This window comes from Lepidochelys olivacea, assembly GCF_965140295.1.
Source record: "Lepidochelys olivacea isolate rLepOli2 genome assembly, chromosome: 1".
Taxonomy (NCBI): Eukaryota; Metazoa; Chordata; order Testudines; family Cheloniidae; genus Lepidochelys; species Lepidochelys olivacea.
Genome location: NC_140411.1, coordinates 79,725,849 through 79,742,624, shown reverse-complemented (window position 1 = coordinate 79,742,624; position 16,776 = coordinate 79,725,849). Strand labels below are relative to the sequence as shown.

At 41.1% G+C, this 16,776-nt stretch overlaps 1 protein-coding gene across 4 annotated transcripts in view; it reads right to left on the bottom strand.

The window, feature by feature from the left end:
* The window catches only part of BORA (BORA aurora kinase A activator), a 47,071-nt gene that overhangs the window by 23,194 nt on the left and 7,101 nt on the right, over positions 1–16,776 (bottom strand). For all 4 annotated transcript variants that reach the window (XM_084632677.1, XM_084632680.1, XM_084632679.1 and 1 more), the window contains exon 4: positions 8,960–9,005. In XM_084632677.1, the coding sequence (XP_084488803.1) occupies positions 8,960–9,005 (46 nt within the window). The remainder of the gene's footprint in view (positions 1–8,959; positions 9,006–16,776) is intronic.

Below are 16,776 nucleotides of genomic sequence, written 5' to 3'. Positions count from 1 at the left end.
TTTTTCAAAGATGCTGCGGAAGTTGAAAGAAAGTAGGAGGATCTACTTTAGCCACCTCATAAAAGTCAGATATCTATCTAGATCAGTGGTTCCCAACCTTGTTCCGCCACTTGTGCAGGGAAAGCCCTTGGCAGGCTGGGCTGGTTTGTTTACCTGCCGCGTCTGCAAGTTCAGCCGATCACGGCTCCCAATGGCAGCAGTTCGCGGCTCCCAGTGGCTGCAGTTCGTGGCTCCAGACCAATGGGAGCTGCTGGAAGCGGCGCGGGCTGAGAGACGTACTGGCCTTTGTGGCAAAACAGGTCTTTCACCATTCCTGCTACTGCCATAAATCATTTTGGAGTAGATCTCTGAAAAGGTTTAATATTTTGCTAGTAGAATGCCAATGCTCTCAGACATCCAAATATGAAACACAGCCTCTCTTAGAAGAGCATAGCCTAGGGGGCAAAATGCGGGCAGGTGAATCTCTTGGTTCAGATGAAAATTCATAGTAATTTCAGGAAGAAACTTGGGATGCATCCTGAGGGATATTTCATCTGGATAGAAAACTGTATAAGGTGAGTCCACCATCAAGGTGTGGATTTTACCAACTCTTCACATTCAATCACAACTAATCACATTCAAAGGTGCCATTTTCGTGGACAGATGTAATAACAAACTGCCTTGGACTTAAAAGGGGGGCGCATTAGGACAGATAAGACCTAATTAAGGTCCCCTATAGAGGGATTCTTTGTTGGAAAATACCCTGATAAGATCAATCACAAACCTTATAATACTCATGTGAGAAAAAATTGTCTCCCCCTCTACAGGAGAGGGATGCACAGAGGTGAACACTGATGAAGCTTATTGAAAGATGTTTTAGGTCAAGTATGTATTATAAAACATCATGAATCAGCATCCTGTGGAATTAGAGATCTCTCCTGCTACCAAGAGGAAAAATCTCTTCCATTTTGATGAGTAGGTTGAACTTGTAGAATCTTTTCCACAGTTTAATATGTTGTTGGGATTTTGTGTGTGTGTGTGTGTGTGTGTGTGTGTGTTTTAAAGCAGATGTACAACAGGACTTTTCTAAGTCTAACCTCCATCCAGCAGACAGGTGATGAAATGGAGATACTCTAGGTCCAGTTCCTTCGTGTTGCATCAGCCAGTATGGAATTAGAGATAATGTCTTTGGTTGGTAGACTAAAAGATTCAGTATGCTGGGGTACCAAAATCATCTCAGCCATGCTGATGCAATTAAGATAATTTTCGCTGAGTCCTGCTGGATCTTGCATCAGACTGTTGGGATCAACAGAACTTGTGGGTATGCATAAATTATAGTCCACAACCACCAAAATGGGAAAGATACCTGAAAGTGAGCCTGAGGTGATGTCAGGACTTCAGTTCAAGAGGGGATACTTGTTGCTTCTATCTGTTGCAAATCTGTCTACTAGAGGATAACCCCATCCCAAGAGGATGTTGCAAAGGACCAAGTCCTTGATCTCCTACACGTGATGGGAGAGTTGCCTGCCAAGAGGGAGATTCAATGTCTGATACACCAGTTCCATAACCTGATTGCCTCTTGGCATAATGGAGGAGATTTCCCCCCGCACCCCTTTCTCTGGTTATGTAAACATGGTTGTTGTAATGCCAATCATAATTTGGACTGATTGTCTTCTTGAACGTTACAAAAGCACACAAGCCTTTGTCCAATATGTCCAAGCAGCACAGGACATGCCCTTACTGTGATGTTTGGATTCAATTTTATCCAGAGCTATTGAGGCAGACATGTTCTCGAACCTATCTTGAGGTAGACACTGTGGCCTTTATGGAGTCTAGGATTGGTCATATGAGCTCCACTCTTGGAATTGGTATTAACTTGCATTTCTCCATGCTGAATTTTGGGCCAAGAGTGGTTAACGGCTCAAGAACACAATGAATAGCATCTCTCACCTTAAAAGTTTTTTTTCAAACTAACCACTTGTCTAGGTATGGGTTGACTATTATATTTCTTAAGTGCACTGGAACCACTGCCAACACTTTTGTAAAAACTCTCAGCACTGCAGAGCATCCAAAGGGTGAAAACACAATTATGAAAGTGTTCCTGACCACTAGGAATCTTAAGTACTTCATATGAGTGGAATTATTGAAATACGGAAGTTCATGTCATGTGAGTCAAGGGATAAAAATCAAGTCCCCAGGATTTAGAGGGGAAATTATGGAAGCTAGCATGGTCATCCTGCACTTTATTTTGTGAATTAAGATGTTTAATTTTCATAAATCTAAGATGGGATGCCATCCTCTCTTCTTTTCTGGAATGAAGTAGTATTTGAAATAGAGTCCCTTTTCTTGGTATTGAGACGGAACTCTTTCTACTGGTCTGAGAGATAGAAGTGAGAGGGCTTCCTGCTGTAACAGTCCCTTGTGAGATATGTCCCTCAAGAAGACCAAAGGTAGGCACAGTGTGGAACTTGATATCCTGTGTAACTGTCTCTAGTACCCATTGGTCTGAAAATACAGAAGGCCACATGTGCCTGAAGGAACTCAAATTGTTGATGAAAGTAGGAGTAGAAAGTTCTGGGTCTTTGGAAGCAATATCATGTTCCTCTACTAACTTGTCAAAACAAGTGATTCAGGCCAATGTAGACCGTTACAAACGTGCAGTGACAAACATGGAGAATAGTCTCTTTATGGAAATGCTGCCTCTTGTTAGATGGTTCTGAAGGTTTCTGATGAAAAAAATGGAAGTAATGGTACACATATCCATGAAGAGTAACTATTGTCTCACATGCTTCCTCTTAAGGACCTGAGTATAGACCTTAGGGGAGTACGAAGGGCTTTAATTAAGTCCTGCTCCTCAAAGCAGATTCCCTATAGCAGGCTGAACCTCCAGTGGGAAGCCAGACTTTTGAAGCCACGAGGCTCTTCTCATTACCACTGCTATGGTCATGCATCTTAAGGCACATCTACTGCGTCAAGTTCAGCTTTCAGATGAGTCCTGGCCATTAACTGACCTTCAGTCACCAGGGAAGAAAATTCTTCCATAACATCCCGAGGGAGCTTACCTACAAACATCAAGATCTTTTCAATTCAGAAAATCATATCTGGCCAACAGGGCCTGGTAATTTCAATTACAAATTGCAAGATAGCTGATAAATGCAATTTAAGACTGACTAAAGCTAGATTTTTTTTAGTTTACTTTCTTTTGTTGTTGTGTATTTTATGTTCTCAATTTCCCATTTGTGGGTGTAACCACTAGTGACCCTGGTACAGGATGTGAACAGAAAAACAGAGCCCCCGGGGAAGGGACATGCATCCCAAAAAAGCGGGTGAGAAATGCCAAGGACTTCTGCAGAAGGAATCTTATTCTTACTAGGTCCATTACAGCCTCATTAATTGGGAGTGCTATTTTCTCTCAGATAGAGGACTGAAGAATGTTAATTAGTGGTGGATTACTGCACCTCCTCAACAGGTTTCTGTAAAGAGCCAGCTACCCTTGCAAGAAGGTCCTGAAACCCTTTAAAATTGTCCGTATATCATGTGATAGGTGGGTCTACAGCCTCAGTCAGAGATAAGGAAAAAAATGGTAGGTCCCAGTACGTCAGCTGAATTTGGTGGATGCTACTCACTGGGTTCCTCAGTTTGAGCAGATTGAGAGGATTGCTACATCACAGCAGCCGAGACAGAGGAAGATCTCTCATAAGAAGGTGATCTTCCTGGATGATGTTCCAGCCTATATGGCCCCCAAGGATTCCAGTATGACCACATATGTATTTAAGATAAAGTCCTGGCAGCCCTGGGATAGAAAGTCATGGTCCATGTCCAGAATGGTATTTGCCATAGGATCTAATCATAGGATGAGTTTTTAGATTCCCTGCATGACCCATACAAAGTAGGATAAGGTATTCTTCGTGAATTCAGCCTGCAAAGTCTCTGCACCTCGAATGGTGCAAGGAAGACGCTCTCTTCCAGAGAGGAGATTTATTAGAGATCTACCTCTAACTGTCTCCAAACTGAATTTTCTTTAAAAAAAAGTTTATCAGATTTTCTTCAGCTTGGAGCTGGTCTTGTTTGATGGGACTCCGGTGGTGTAGGCCCCATGCTGTCAGCAGCACTTCTGGAAACAGGCATGTCATGTACAGTGGTTCAGATGCACCAAGGTCTGAAGCCAGTCTCATTGATTTAATCCATTAAAAAACATTTAGAAACAAACTTTTTTGGATTTTAACATCCTTTTAAAAAAGAACTTATATATTGCATATTTGCTAGGGATGTGCAATTCCCCCCAAGTAAAAACAAAAATAAAAATGACATCTAGTGTGCCAGCCATTAATGGGCCTAAAGCCCTCACATGAGGGGCAGTATTTGAATCCAGGGATTAGAATTAGCCATCCTTAAATTCCAGTATCAGGGGGAAAATATATATTTTATATGCATATTAATTATATAAATTTTCTGGTTAAAAGAGAAGGCTATAAAAAACCCTTTGCCAGTGAGCAAACAACTAAACTAGCTGGGATAGGAATATATACACAGGGAAAAAGAGAGCCAGCAGCCTGTGAAGAATGGACAGCAAGCAGTTCAATCTCAAAACTGGAGGTGTTGAGAAGGAACTGAATGGCAATTGGTTTGCTCCATCCTTTATACCCTCAGCGAGAGACACAAGAACATTCAGGGTGCATTCACAGCCACAACAGACTCCTATCTCAAACAAATGAGGGGAATGTGTACCATAAGCGAAATGTGTGAACAATAATTCAAAGAAGAATCAACCATTACTAACAAAAACTAACCACTAATGTCAAACACCCAACCAACAAAGCTATTGTTTGAGGCTCTTCAACTCAGCAAGACCACAGTCCACAAGCTTACACAATTTATGTTTCAAAGGTAATTCCATCGGAAGGGCTAGATTTAATTTTTTTTAAATAAAAGCTTAGACTGGAACCCAATTCCATAGCAACAGATGCATTCCATGGCAAATTTTCTGAGTGACAAAGCCCCTGTTTTTACTTAAAGGAAAAAAAGAACAAAAATTCATTCAATACAATATTGTAGGGAAGGGCAATAACAGTATTAAGCACCAACTTTTTTTAGAATCTTGATAATTTTTAAAATCTTTAGTGTTAGACAGAAGAACCATTCCCCTCTGTGACCTTAAGAACCCCTCAATGCCAATTGGCAGAGCACCCACCACACTGTAACTTATCAAGCCGGATGTACTCAATAACTAACACACCACCGTCAAAATATGTATCTAAAAGTTGCCAAGTAAAGTATCATATGTAAATGCTGGTCCAGAAAATCATTGTGTAATATATGCAAAGACATACAAGGGTTGTGTACAAAGAATTTTGATGTGCTGGAAACACGTTATTAAAATGTGTTTGGGAGGCAGTACATAAGCCTGACTGGTTTGACTGCAGGCAAAAAACAATGCAAGTACATTTACACAAGGTAAACATAGCAATCAAGTTAACAGTTTAATGATCACACCGGGGTCTACGCCTGCACCCCCAGGAAGCCTTTCTGTTTCTTGAGGCAAAGACAGTGGACTTCGGGGAGGAGCAAAAAAGACATTCTAGTTATCCATCATTTAGGGAGTAGCACCCTGCGATTCTGTGAAAGTTGGATCCCCTCACCTGGCAGGCTACAGATGCTGGCAAGTTGACGTAAGTGAGGAAACTGCTACGCAACGATTGTAACTTGCTAGAATTATACTGTAGTCACTAGAAAGCGTGTTTTATTTGTAACCATACCTGTCTTTTTTCTTCTACTTAATAGGACTTAAATATGTGTTTTTTTATTAATAAACTTATTCTTAGTTGTACGATAAACCATCACAGTGCTGTTATTTTGATATACAGAGTGAGTCCTCAGCTAATTTAACAGGCTGGTGTTTATACTGTCTCTTTGGAGGCAGCAAACTTAATTTCTGTGATTTTCCAGTGAGAGGGACTGGACACTACAGAGAGATGTTTCTGGTGGAACTCAGGACTCAGTTTAGACTGGCAGAGCCTGAAGGAGTTTGCTGACGAAGAGGACAGACTAATGGGCAGACAGCTGACACACTCTAATCTCCAGCAGGGCTCTCACTTGCGGAAGCAGAGGGGTAACCCAAAGGCTTCGAACAGAATGTCACGCCCTCTTCCTCAGGCTACCAAAGCACAGCTAAGTGGGTTTTGTTTGATTGCCTTACTTTTCCTAATAATCCCCAAGACACTCCTCGGTCCTACCTACAACTCCCATTTGTGCTCAGAAGCCATCAGTATGTTGGCTTCCATTGCCTCTAGTGTGATTTCATTGGCTTTGGAAATGCCAAAGTAAGTAAGGAACCTTACTATCAAAACAGGTAACCTCTCCCCACTCAACTTCCTCTATAGACTAGCATGAAGTAAGGTCAAACGAGATAAGAACAGAAAGGTTGGCTTTTTGGAGAAGCAAAAAGCGAAGAACTGCATTATTACAAATAAACAGAAACCTCACCAAAGGAGATATATACTAGGGGCCTGTTTCTTCTTTCAGACCAGCTCTGCACTGGTGCAAATCCATTGCTTCACTGGCTTTTGAACATTTGTACAAGGCCCAGACAGAAGCATTACAACAGCATCTTTAATCAGGAAATGCATTTGATTGTACCTCTCAAAACAAGGCAACCAAACTACCGTAACTGCCCCACAGGACCCTATTGCTCATAGTTTTGATATATGTTCACCATAGAAATCAGTTTTACACATACATGACTTATTACATATGCTTCTTTGTCACTACTCTAAGCTTTTCCCTTTTCATGAAAATGTTCTAATAAGATATGGGCATATGAAGTTTGTGTGTGGATATATACTAGCTGTGCTTACTGACAGTTGGACAACTGGCCGCCACATGGAACTAGAGTCTGATCCTGCCTTAATGAGGAACAGGAATTTATCTTTGGCATACTATTTATCTAATCAGTTTATAAAAGTCATTTATGCATACTATGTATGGTCGTAAAGAAAGCAGTAAAGCAGTCATCATCAATGGATTCTAGGGTTTTTTTGTCACTGAAAAATTAAACTCATGACAGTTAACGTAATGTGGCTGTCTTATTTGCTCATCTGTAGCTGTGCTGTGGAGTGTTAAGGCAGTTTGAGTTGTCTGTGAAATACAAACTTAATTCTGCATTTCCTGATTCTCCAATGTTTAATTTATTTATTTTTTTAAACTTGGATGTTACTTAAATGTACCTACAACCTTAATTTCATCTAAACAAAGGTGCTTTGCGGAGGAATACAAGGGTTTAAGCACTTAACTTTAAGTGCCTAAGATGGAAAAGTTATTAGAAGAATGGATTACTTGCTCTTCTCCCTGATCAGAAAACTCCCATAACTGAGTACAAGAGACTATGAAGGTAGAGCTTCCAGAAGTGCTGATACTTAAAAGCTGTACATTACAGCAAGCATTGAGGTGCAGAGGTAAGTTACACCAATGCACTGAAACAAAGCTCTGGGGGGAGGCAGAAGGACTGCAGGAACCAAAAGGGCAAGGAAACTGGAGTTTAGTGATAATTCTGGGCCAAGGAAGACCTTGACAGAAAGAAATAAAAAATCACCACACCACACCACACACACAAGCAGATTTGACTGGAAGCTAGAAAACATTAAAAGAAAAAATACCCAAAGGAGGATGAAGCCGGATAGGTTGGAGAAGTCTGCTCCCAGGGGGAGCTCTTTCACTGACTAGAGCAGGGATTGGCAACCTTTGGCACGTGGCCCGCCAGGGTAAGCTCCCTGGCAGGACGGGCTGGTTTGTTTACCTGCTGCATCCACAGGTTCGGCCAATCGCAGCTCTCACTGGCCGCAGTTCACTGCTCCAGGCTAATGTGGGCTGCGGGAAGTGGCATGGGCCGAGGGATAGAGAACTGAATTTCTTCAGTCAAAATTTTATTATCTTGTAGAGATGTATTTTTAGATCCTAACCATGACAGCACATGATCTTATGAAGTGTCTTATTGCTTACCAGTCAATCGTCCAAGGTAAGTACCTATGAGGTATTAGTACACTTCATGGAGGGGGGGGGGGAAGGAGAGAGAATTATGAGAAGGACAAGTTATTCTTAGACGGTACATCTAACTCTGCAGATGTGCAGTACTTTTTCACACTGTTGGTGCAGCAGAGCAGGGCTAGACAGCACGGTGAGGAAAAAAAGCATAATCTACACTAACTCTTCCACCATTCCTACAACCAGCACTAGTTCAGTAGTGGGAAGAGTACTAGTGTAGGCAACCCCACAAAAAGCAGTTCTCTCCTCCATACCTCTACGGTGAGATTCCGGTAGAAACTCCTTTAGCTACTTTTTTGGCCCCATGGCATTTGTGGCACAGAGTTGCCCATCTGCTGGTGACAATTACTGAACAATTACTGTTTAAATTCTCTTTAAAAAAAAAAAAAAAAAAAAGCAATTCAGGTCAGAAGTAACAGGCCAGCCAACTCTCCAATAAGATTTTTCCCTCAGTGAAAAAGCAAAGATTGCCGGGCACCATTATAACTGCAAGCAGGACTCAGAAAAATGGAGATTCAACCCCTGGGTATTTTGAAAACTGTCATCTGTTCAGGACATCTTTGGAGAGTTTATATCACAGGTGATATTTTTGTGAAGTGCTCTAAAAGACTTATGCCACATTTCAGGTCTAGATAACATGAAAGTTACAAAGTCTGCTTCTTTGGCCTAAAATTGTAGGGTGGAGGAAATCCAATAAGAGCCACAAATAAGGATTCCCATTCTAAAACTACAAGAGATAAGCAGTAAACTGCATGATCTTCTACTAACCATTAAAATACCACAGGCTCTTAGTGAAGAGCTACCTCATACTTTGTAAAGTTGCTTTCAAAGTTGCTTTGCAAAGTTGCTAGACAACACTGAAAATTTACTTTTTACCATTGTTCATTTTACCCATATACACAATATTAATATCTGATTTAATATCAATAGCAATTTTAATTACCTCTTCAATGGCTTTCTGTCTTTTGTCTTCCATCTCTTTATCTATTCTAAACAATGCAAATGAAAAAAAACCAATAAATTACCAATGCCATTACTGAATTTGATGGTTCAAGTAAATGAAAAGTACCATTTTTATAGAAAATTAAGATTAGCTGTCTTTTAAAATAAATCACAATTTACTCTATGTATAGTATTCGTAATATGCTGTGCGCAATTCCTTTGTATTCAAAATAGATAAGTGTGTATTGTACGCAGACAATTAGCAACTTTAAAGAAGGAGTTCCCACCCCGGGCAATTTTGTAATATTTTATACAGTAAGTGATTTACTTTGTAATCTTCTGTATATCCCTTTTACTATTATGAAAGAGATTTCTAGTTGACTGATATCTGTCTTGCTCATAATACAGCTTCTCTTTCCACCTAAATCTCTGATTTTGAATGCTTCTATAAGCAACTTTTAAAATTACTATAAAATAGACTTAAAGAGAAACTCACTCTAGGATCAAGCAAGACAAGGAATTTGACCATAAGGAAGAAAGCTCTTTAAACAGAAAAAAAGTAAAACCAAAATGGAAAACAAATGAAGGAACTTGTATAGATTTGACATTATCTACTTCTTCCCCAACAAAAGGTTTCCTCTTCAAGTGGCTTATAAACCCACCTTATCCCAGCCCAACGCAATAATCACATCAAATATCTGAGTTAAGATTTTTTTTTAAACAATCTCTAACACTAAATAGGCAATTCCAAAAGTAAGCTTGTATTAAATGGTATTTCCCCTAGTTCAAATATTTCTCACCCATATTCAAATGATTTGTTCAGCTTTGCACAAATGGTACAGTTTCCTTTTTGTGCCACCATAACTGATAAAGCTTCACTATACCAGTCCTTAGGAGGCTTATAAATGACAACCAAAGAAATTCATACTAATAACATAACTTTTGAAGAACAGCAGAGGCATAAAAATATTTATATGGAAGTTATATGTGAATAATCTCTTCAGACCACATAAATTACATATTTAGAAAGGACTGGGTACAGCATTTGGATAAGTGATAGAACTATTAATTAGTATAAAATTCATAGATGTCCTGATGATACCTCTTTTTCCCCCCCAAAAGGGGTCAGTCATGGCTCTGACTAGACTTGCAATATGTCAATATACAAAAAAGGTACCATCTACAACTAAGAGCTTATGATACTGCTAAGTTGTTATAGTGCACAAGTCCAGAATTAAGATAACATAGCAAAAGAACAGGCCAGGCACCTTCACTTGTCATTTATTCGTAAGTACAAATGATCACAAAAACAAGTATCCCTGCAGGTCAGACTGCAAAGCCGAAACATGGGGACTGAAAAGGCAGCATCTAGTTAAGAGAAGAGTGAGATTCATAACATTAAGTGCAAGTGTAAGTGCTTTTTCTTTGGGCAGTGAGTTTGGAAAGTGCAAAGGCAAAAACAACATATGTAGTTGGCACCTAAAATATCAATCCTGTATTAAGCCATGGTCAAAATGCAACACTGGCACAGTATTCATGTTGCTATGTGGTTTTTTGAACAGCAGATACTTCATACCGTATCATCTAATCTGAAAACATCCAGCGAAAAATGAAGAGGAAGAAAGCCAGGAGACTGGCCTAGGACACCCCAAGCAAATTTTGTACCAAATATACAGTAAGAATTACAAGAGACAAACAAGTGTGTTCTGTGTCTTTCAGCTTGCACTCATCAGCTGATAGAATACTACAGAGGAATTTGGGAATAGTTGAAGTTGCTAATACTGATCTCAGAAACCTGTAATAAGTTGCCATTTATGCACAGAATAGGCAAATGTGTCCATGCTCACTTGAAAGTTTCCTTTCTTTGAGTAATAAGGTCTACATATTTGTTACAATGGTACTTTAGCCTTCTAGCAGCTTGGAGACAAAACCACACCAGTCAGTCACTGGCAGCAGAGGATTATCTTAACTATGCCATGAGGAAAAAGGACAGTTTCTCTCGATGAGCTGAAATAGCTCAGTTGGGAGCACATTAGACTGAAGATCTAAAGGTTCCTGGTTTGATCCCGGGTTTCGGCAGATGATTTTGGGATAGCTCGGTGGTTTGAGCATTGGCCTGCTAAACCCAGGGTTGCGAGTTCAATCCTTGAGGGGGCCATTTAGGGATCTGGGGCAAAAATTGAGGATTGGTCCTGCTTTGAGCAGGGGGTTGGACTAGATGACCTCCTGATATTCTGATTCTATGACACACAGTACTTGTCATGCTCAAATACTCTTTTACCTAGGGAGGTGGTGGAATCTCCTTCCTTAGATATTTTTAAGGTCAGGCTTGACAAAGCCCTGGCTGGGATGATTTAGTTGGGGACTGGTCCTGCTCTGAGCAGGGGGTTGGACTAGATGACCTCCTGAGGTCCCTTCCAACCCTGATATTCTATGATACAGCATATTCAACCTAACAAGAAACAAATTCTTGAATGTCAAATTCCATCTTTCTCCTGGATGATCCATTTGTCTCCAGATTGGTACAGATCTGTGGACTTACTAATTATTCAAAGAAAGGAAATTTCAAGAAAAAGCATGGCAAAGGTTCCCTATTCTTTGTCATGCTAAGATTCAAAAACCTGGTACAGTAGGATTGTCATAGCAGCAAGCCTCCAGGGTAAGAGGCAGGATTAGTCTTTTAAATATGGGGATCCAAAACAAGGTAAATGTATATGATATTCTCCACCTTCCCCTGGGCTCAAAGGCATGAAGAAGGCTTTTGCCAAAAGAAAGGAAGTTGCATCGGCTAATATTGGACAACCACTATTATTCCTGGGGGAAAATATGTTCTGCTGGAAAGGCAATGCAGTTACATCTTTCACTTACCAGGGGCTGCTGTAGCACCAGAAGAGAGGACAGCAGGCTCATGGTCCTGAGCAGCCAGCTGTGGATAAGGAGGGCCTGATGCTGCATTTCTCACAGCAACATGCCTGCAGGGCCAGATGAGATGGCACGGGATATTTGGGCGGGGGAGGAAGGAGGGAAGGAGAGAGGAGAGAGCAGACAGAGCAGGGCACAAAGGGTCAGAGGTTCAGAAGGGCAAGAGGGGGGGATAGACGGCGGAAGGGTCATAGGAGCTAGTGGGGTGAAAGTACTAAGCCAGGGGCTGAATGGGAAAGGGGTGACGGGCCACAAGGGACAGGGAGGGGGGGTGGCTGAGGTGGAGGTGCAGGGCCACATGGGGACAAGGGCAGATGTGCCGGACTGAATGGGAGAGGCTAGGGGTCAGCCAGGGTCTGCATGGGGAATGGTCCCCAATTCCTTAACACTCCCCTCACCCCAAAAAGTGCCATACTTCTCTCACCCACACCCAACAACCCTCCAGGTTCATTCCCAGGCTCCTTCCCAGCAATTACTTCCCTGTACCTCAGCTCCTCCTTTACTCTTGATTCCCCCAAGCCTTTGCACTGCTTCTGAGGGGTGCAGGAAATACATTTCTATATTGTAGTTTAAATGAATTATTACTCAAAGTTCTGAATTAATATGCCTAGTAAGGAATCTATTTGTCAAAAAACATTTCCTGAATTTTTTCTTTTATGTATTGTAACAGACATGCCTGCTGACAGGTATTTTGAAATAAATTACCAAAATAATTGAAACTGGTGTGATTATAGTTTTATTTTGACAAATAAAATATGCAGAATTTTAAAATATAGTGCACAGAATTTTTAATTTTTTGGCACAGAATTCCCCCAAGGGCACAATATGCTACTCTGAAAAGAGACGGTCAGTGCTCCTAAGAACTGGACTTTGACACTTAAGATGGAATATTTATTGAATTTACTCAAGGGAACAAAAACTGACATCAACAGTTATGAGGACTCATTTTCATCATCATCACTCCCATAACCACACTGGTCATTGGGGCACCATCACTGATGAGCAATCAACCAACTGTCTCCACCCCTGACAAATGTGTGTCACTGCTTGAGTCTCCGCAAAGTCCATTCCTGTCCACTCTTTTATGTTGTCAATCCATCTTTTTTTCTGTCTACCTCTTTTTGTCTTCCCCCTGTAATGTCCCTTGGAAGATGATCTTGGATAGGCCAGATGATCTCATTACATGGCCATATCACTTTAGCTTGTGCTTCTTCATGGTCATCAGGAGGTCTTCATATGACCCAGTGCATTGGGTGATGATATTGCAGACCTCTCTATTAGTGACGTGGTGGAAGTAGGAGATGCTTAGGATTTTACGGAAGCATCTCATCTCTACCACCCGTATTTTCCGTTCAAGTTCTGCAGTAAGGATCCATGTCTCTCAGGCACACAGAAAAATGAAGATGACCAATGCGTGCAGCAGTTTCAGTTTGGATTCCAAGGAGATGGTCTTATTCCTCCAAATTGGCTTTAGCTTTGCCACTGCTGCTGTTTGAGCAGTTCTTGCCCAAATTTCTACCTTGGATCTTTCATCAGTGATGACTGCCCCCAAATACTTTAACTGTTTCACCGTCTCCAGCTCTTGTCCACTGCCAGTGATATGTGAACTGATCCCATCATGTTTGTCTGTCATCAGCTTGGTTTTCTCTGCACTGATTTCCATGACATATTTTGCAGAGGTTTCATCCAATCGTTTCAGAAGGTTGGCAAGTTCATCTTTGCTGCCTGCCAGGCCATCAATGTCATCAGCGAACCGAAGATATGAGAGATTGTTCACCCCCCCCAATGCTGACTGTGCATATGTGATCTTCTAGGGCATCAATCATTATGCACTCCAAGTAGAAGTTGAACAGTGTGGGAGAAAGAAGGCAGCCTTGCCAGACTCCAACAGCGGTGCAAAACCACTCTCCTATTGTGCCATTGATGAGAACTGCATTGCTGGCCTTGGCATACAGTTGTTTAATGGTAAGAATAAGCTTACGACCAACATTGTACTTCTTCATGGTTGCCCAGAGAGCTTCATGCCATACTCTGTCAAATGGCTTCTTGAAGTCAATAAAGATGTGGTAGCTATCCTGCTGGTATTGCAAGTACTTCTCACATTGTTCACGAAGGTTGAAAATCTGTTCTGTGGTACTTCTTCCAGCACAAAAGCCAGCCTGTTCTTCAGCGATAATATTGTCCGCTTGTGGCTTTAATTTGTTCAATATGACTTTCAACATCACTTTGCTGGGATGGCTAATTAAGCTTATGGTCCAGTAATTTTGACACAATTGCAGGTTGTCTTTCTTTGGCAGAGCGATGATTAGTGACCGTGCACACGTGGGGAGCCACTCACCGGTCTGGTGAGTACTGTCTATTACTATTTCTCCTCTGAATTTCATCAGTTCAGCTGGGATGTTGTCAATACCGGTAGCCTTTCTATTCTTGAGTGATTTCATAGCTGTCTCCACTTCTTTACATAGTATTGGAAAGTCATCCTCCTCTGTTGAATCTGGGCTGCCTAAGACACTAGGATCTCCCTTTGTATGGTGGTTGTATAGATCAGAGCAGTAATTTATCCACTTATTGATGATGTTGCTTTCTTCTGTAAGACTGTTCCCTTCTTTGTCTTGAATTGCGTTAGCTTTGGCTCATGTTTCCTTCGTCAGAACTTTTACAACTTGGAAGGCTTGTTTGCTATTTTTATTATTGATACACTCTTCAATTTTAGAGCATTGTTTTTCAATCCGTATCTCCTTGGCCACTTTCATTCCTTTCTTGATCTTTCTGCCAATCCCTCTGTATTTATCAGCTCCCTCAGTGCTGTTCTTGTCTTAAGTTTTCTTCTAATGTCACAGATTTGTAGTATTTCATTTGTGACCCATTGTTTTGTCTTCTTTTGATGTTTCCCAAGGATGTCCATTGTTGCCTCATTCATTAGAGTGTTGAAATTGTTGATCATTGTTTCTACATCTTCCTCTACAGCAAGCAGAGGGGCAAATTTTCCGCCGATCATTGCTTGGTATGACTCTGTAATGTTTTGGTCTCCAAGTCTAAGTCAAACTTGGTTCTGATGAACTTTGGCCTGATGATTTTTCTTAGCCACAGCCAAAAATTTAGCTTTATAAGGTTGTGATCACTTCCAATATCAGCACCAGGGAAGCTCCTTGTTTTAGAAGCCTGTTAATCCTAGAACGAGATCGGTTTTGCACCATGATGTAGTCGATTGGGCTGTGATGTAGACCATTAGGTGCATGCCATGTTGATTGTCTGGATGCTTTATGTGCTCCTAATGTGTTTGCAAGAACCAGATTGTTATAGTTGGCAAACTACAAAAGTCTTAATCCTCTCTCATTGGTTACCGCATTACAGAAAGGACCACAATAATCTCTCCAATCTGCCTGCGCATCAGTAGCCACTTTAGCATTCCAATCTCCTTGTACAATCAGGATATCTTTCTTGTGTACCTTATTGATGTCTTGCAGCTGATTGTAAAAATCTTCAATTTGCTCATCGTCATAGTCTGCTGTAGGGGCATAGACTTGTACCACTGTGATATTAAACGGTACTGCCTTTAGATGGATGGAAATAAGCCTGTTGGACATTGGGTGGCATCCTAATACTGAACTCTTGATATCTTTATGCACAAGAAATCCTACGCCATTGACATGTTTTTCCTCTCCCACTGTAATAGAGTACATGACCTTCTTCTATTAGTACCTCTCCAAAGTTCTTCCATCTGACCTTAGAGATTCCTAGGAGGTGACAGGTGTATTGTTCCATTTCATACGTGAGTTCTTTCAACCTCCCTGTTTGTCTCAATGTCCTTACATTCCATGTGGCTATGATGAGGATATCTCTTCCACAAATCCGCTTTGTTGGGGTTACACCAATAGTTTACTTGTTGCGTCTGCCCTGGTGGGAGACAGATGGCGTGGTCATAATTAACCCAGGCTATGATCAATCCAGTATGGACATCATTGACTTACTCATCATATGGTGCGTCTTGGGCAAATTTCTAACCTGGCAGAGCCCATCCCAGTCCAGGCAGCCCCCTTTTAGTCGCCTCTTACAACACGTAGAAGCAGTGAGCCTATTCTGTCCCTGAACCCACAAGGGATTTGTGAGGACTACCTGTCTGAATTAAAAGTATAATACTGGGTTTCAGTGAAAAAGTTTTCTGTTTTCAGATTAAAAAAACAAAAACCAAAAAAAAAACAAACAACAACAACAAAAAAAGAAAACCCCAACAAAAAAAAACCCCACCTTCATCTGACTGGAGCTAATAACCTTTCAGAAGCCTACCCTAATGGACAAGGAGTATAACACCACCTCCTGCAAGGGGTGGAATCTGGGAAGTGCTGTAAGAAACAGAATGAGGTTCCAAAGTTGTGTTCTACGACTTTACAGAGCTGGAATAAGGTTAATTCTCTAAGGAATTACTTAATGTTGGGATTTGTTCAAGGAGAGGAAGTTTTGTACATATTAAGAACATTTTACTATGGAGACGCGACCTTTTTGCATTGACAATCATACACCCAAATTAAGGCCCTTCTGAAGGAATCCAAGGTTGTTTCACATGTTAAACTATGGCTTTGCACCAGAGAACAGAATAGCTGTATTTCCCCCCTCTTTTTCTTCTCTTTTGGGGTCCAGGAAAATACTTTATCTATGTATTCATTTTAAACCTATCTGGTCCCAGATGGAGAACTGGTTTTGCAGTAGCTCCAGTGAGATACTGGATCTTCTGATGTCTCGGCTAGGTTAATCAAGCCTGAGAGTCATAGGCTCTTCACTCAGAAAGGCATAAAGTAATAACACTACTGCTCCTTCATGCTGAGGCAGCTCTGGAAAAGGTGGAAAGATGTATAGGAGGAACCTTGCTCAGCTTTGAGATGTCTTTCACTACTTTAC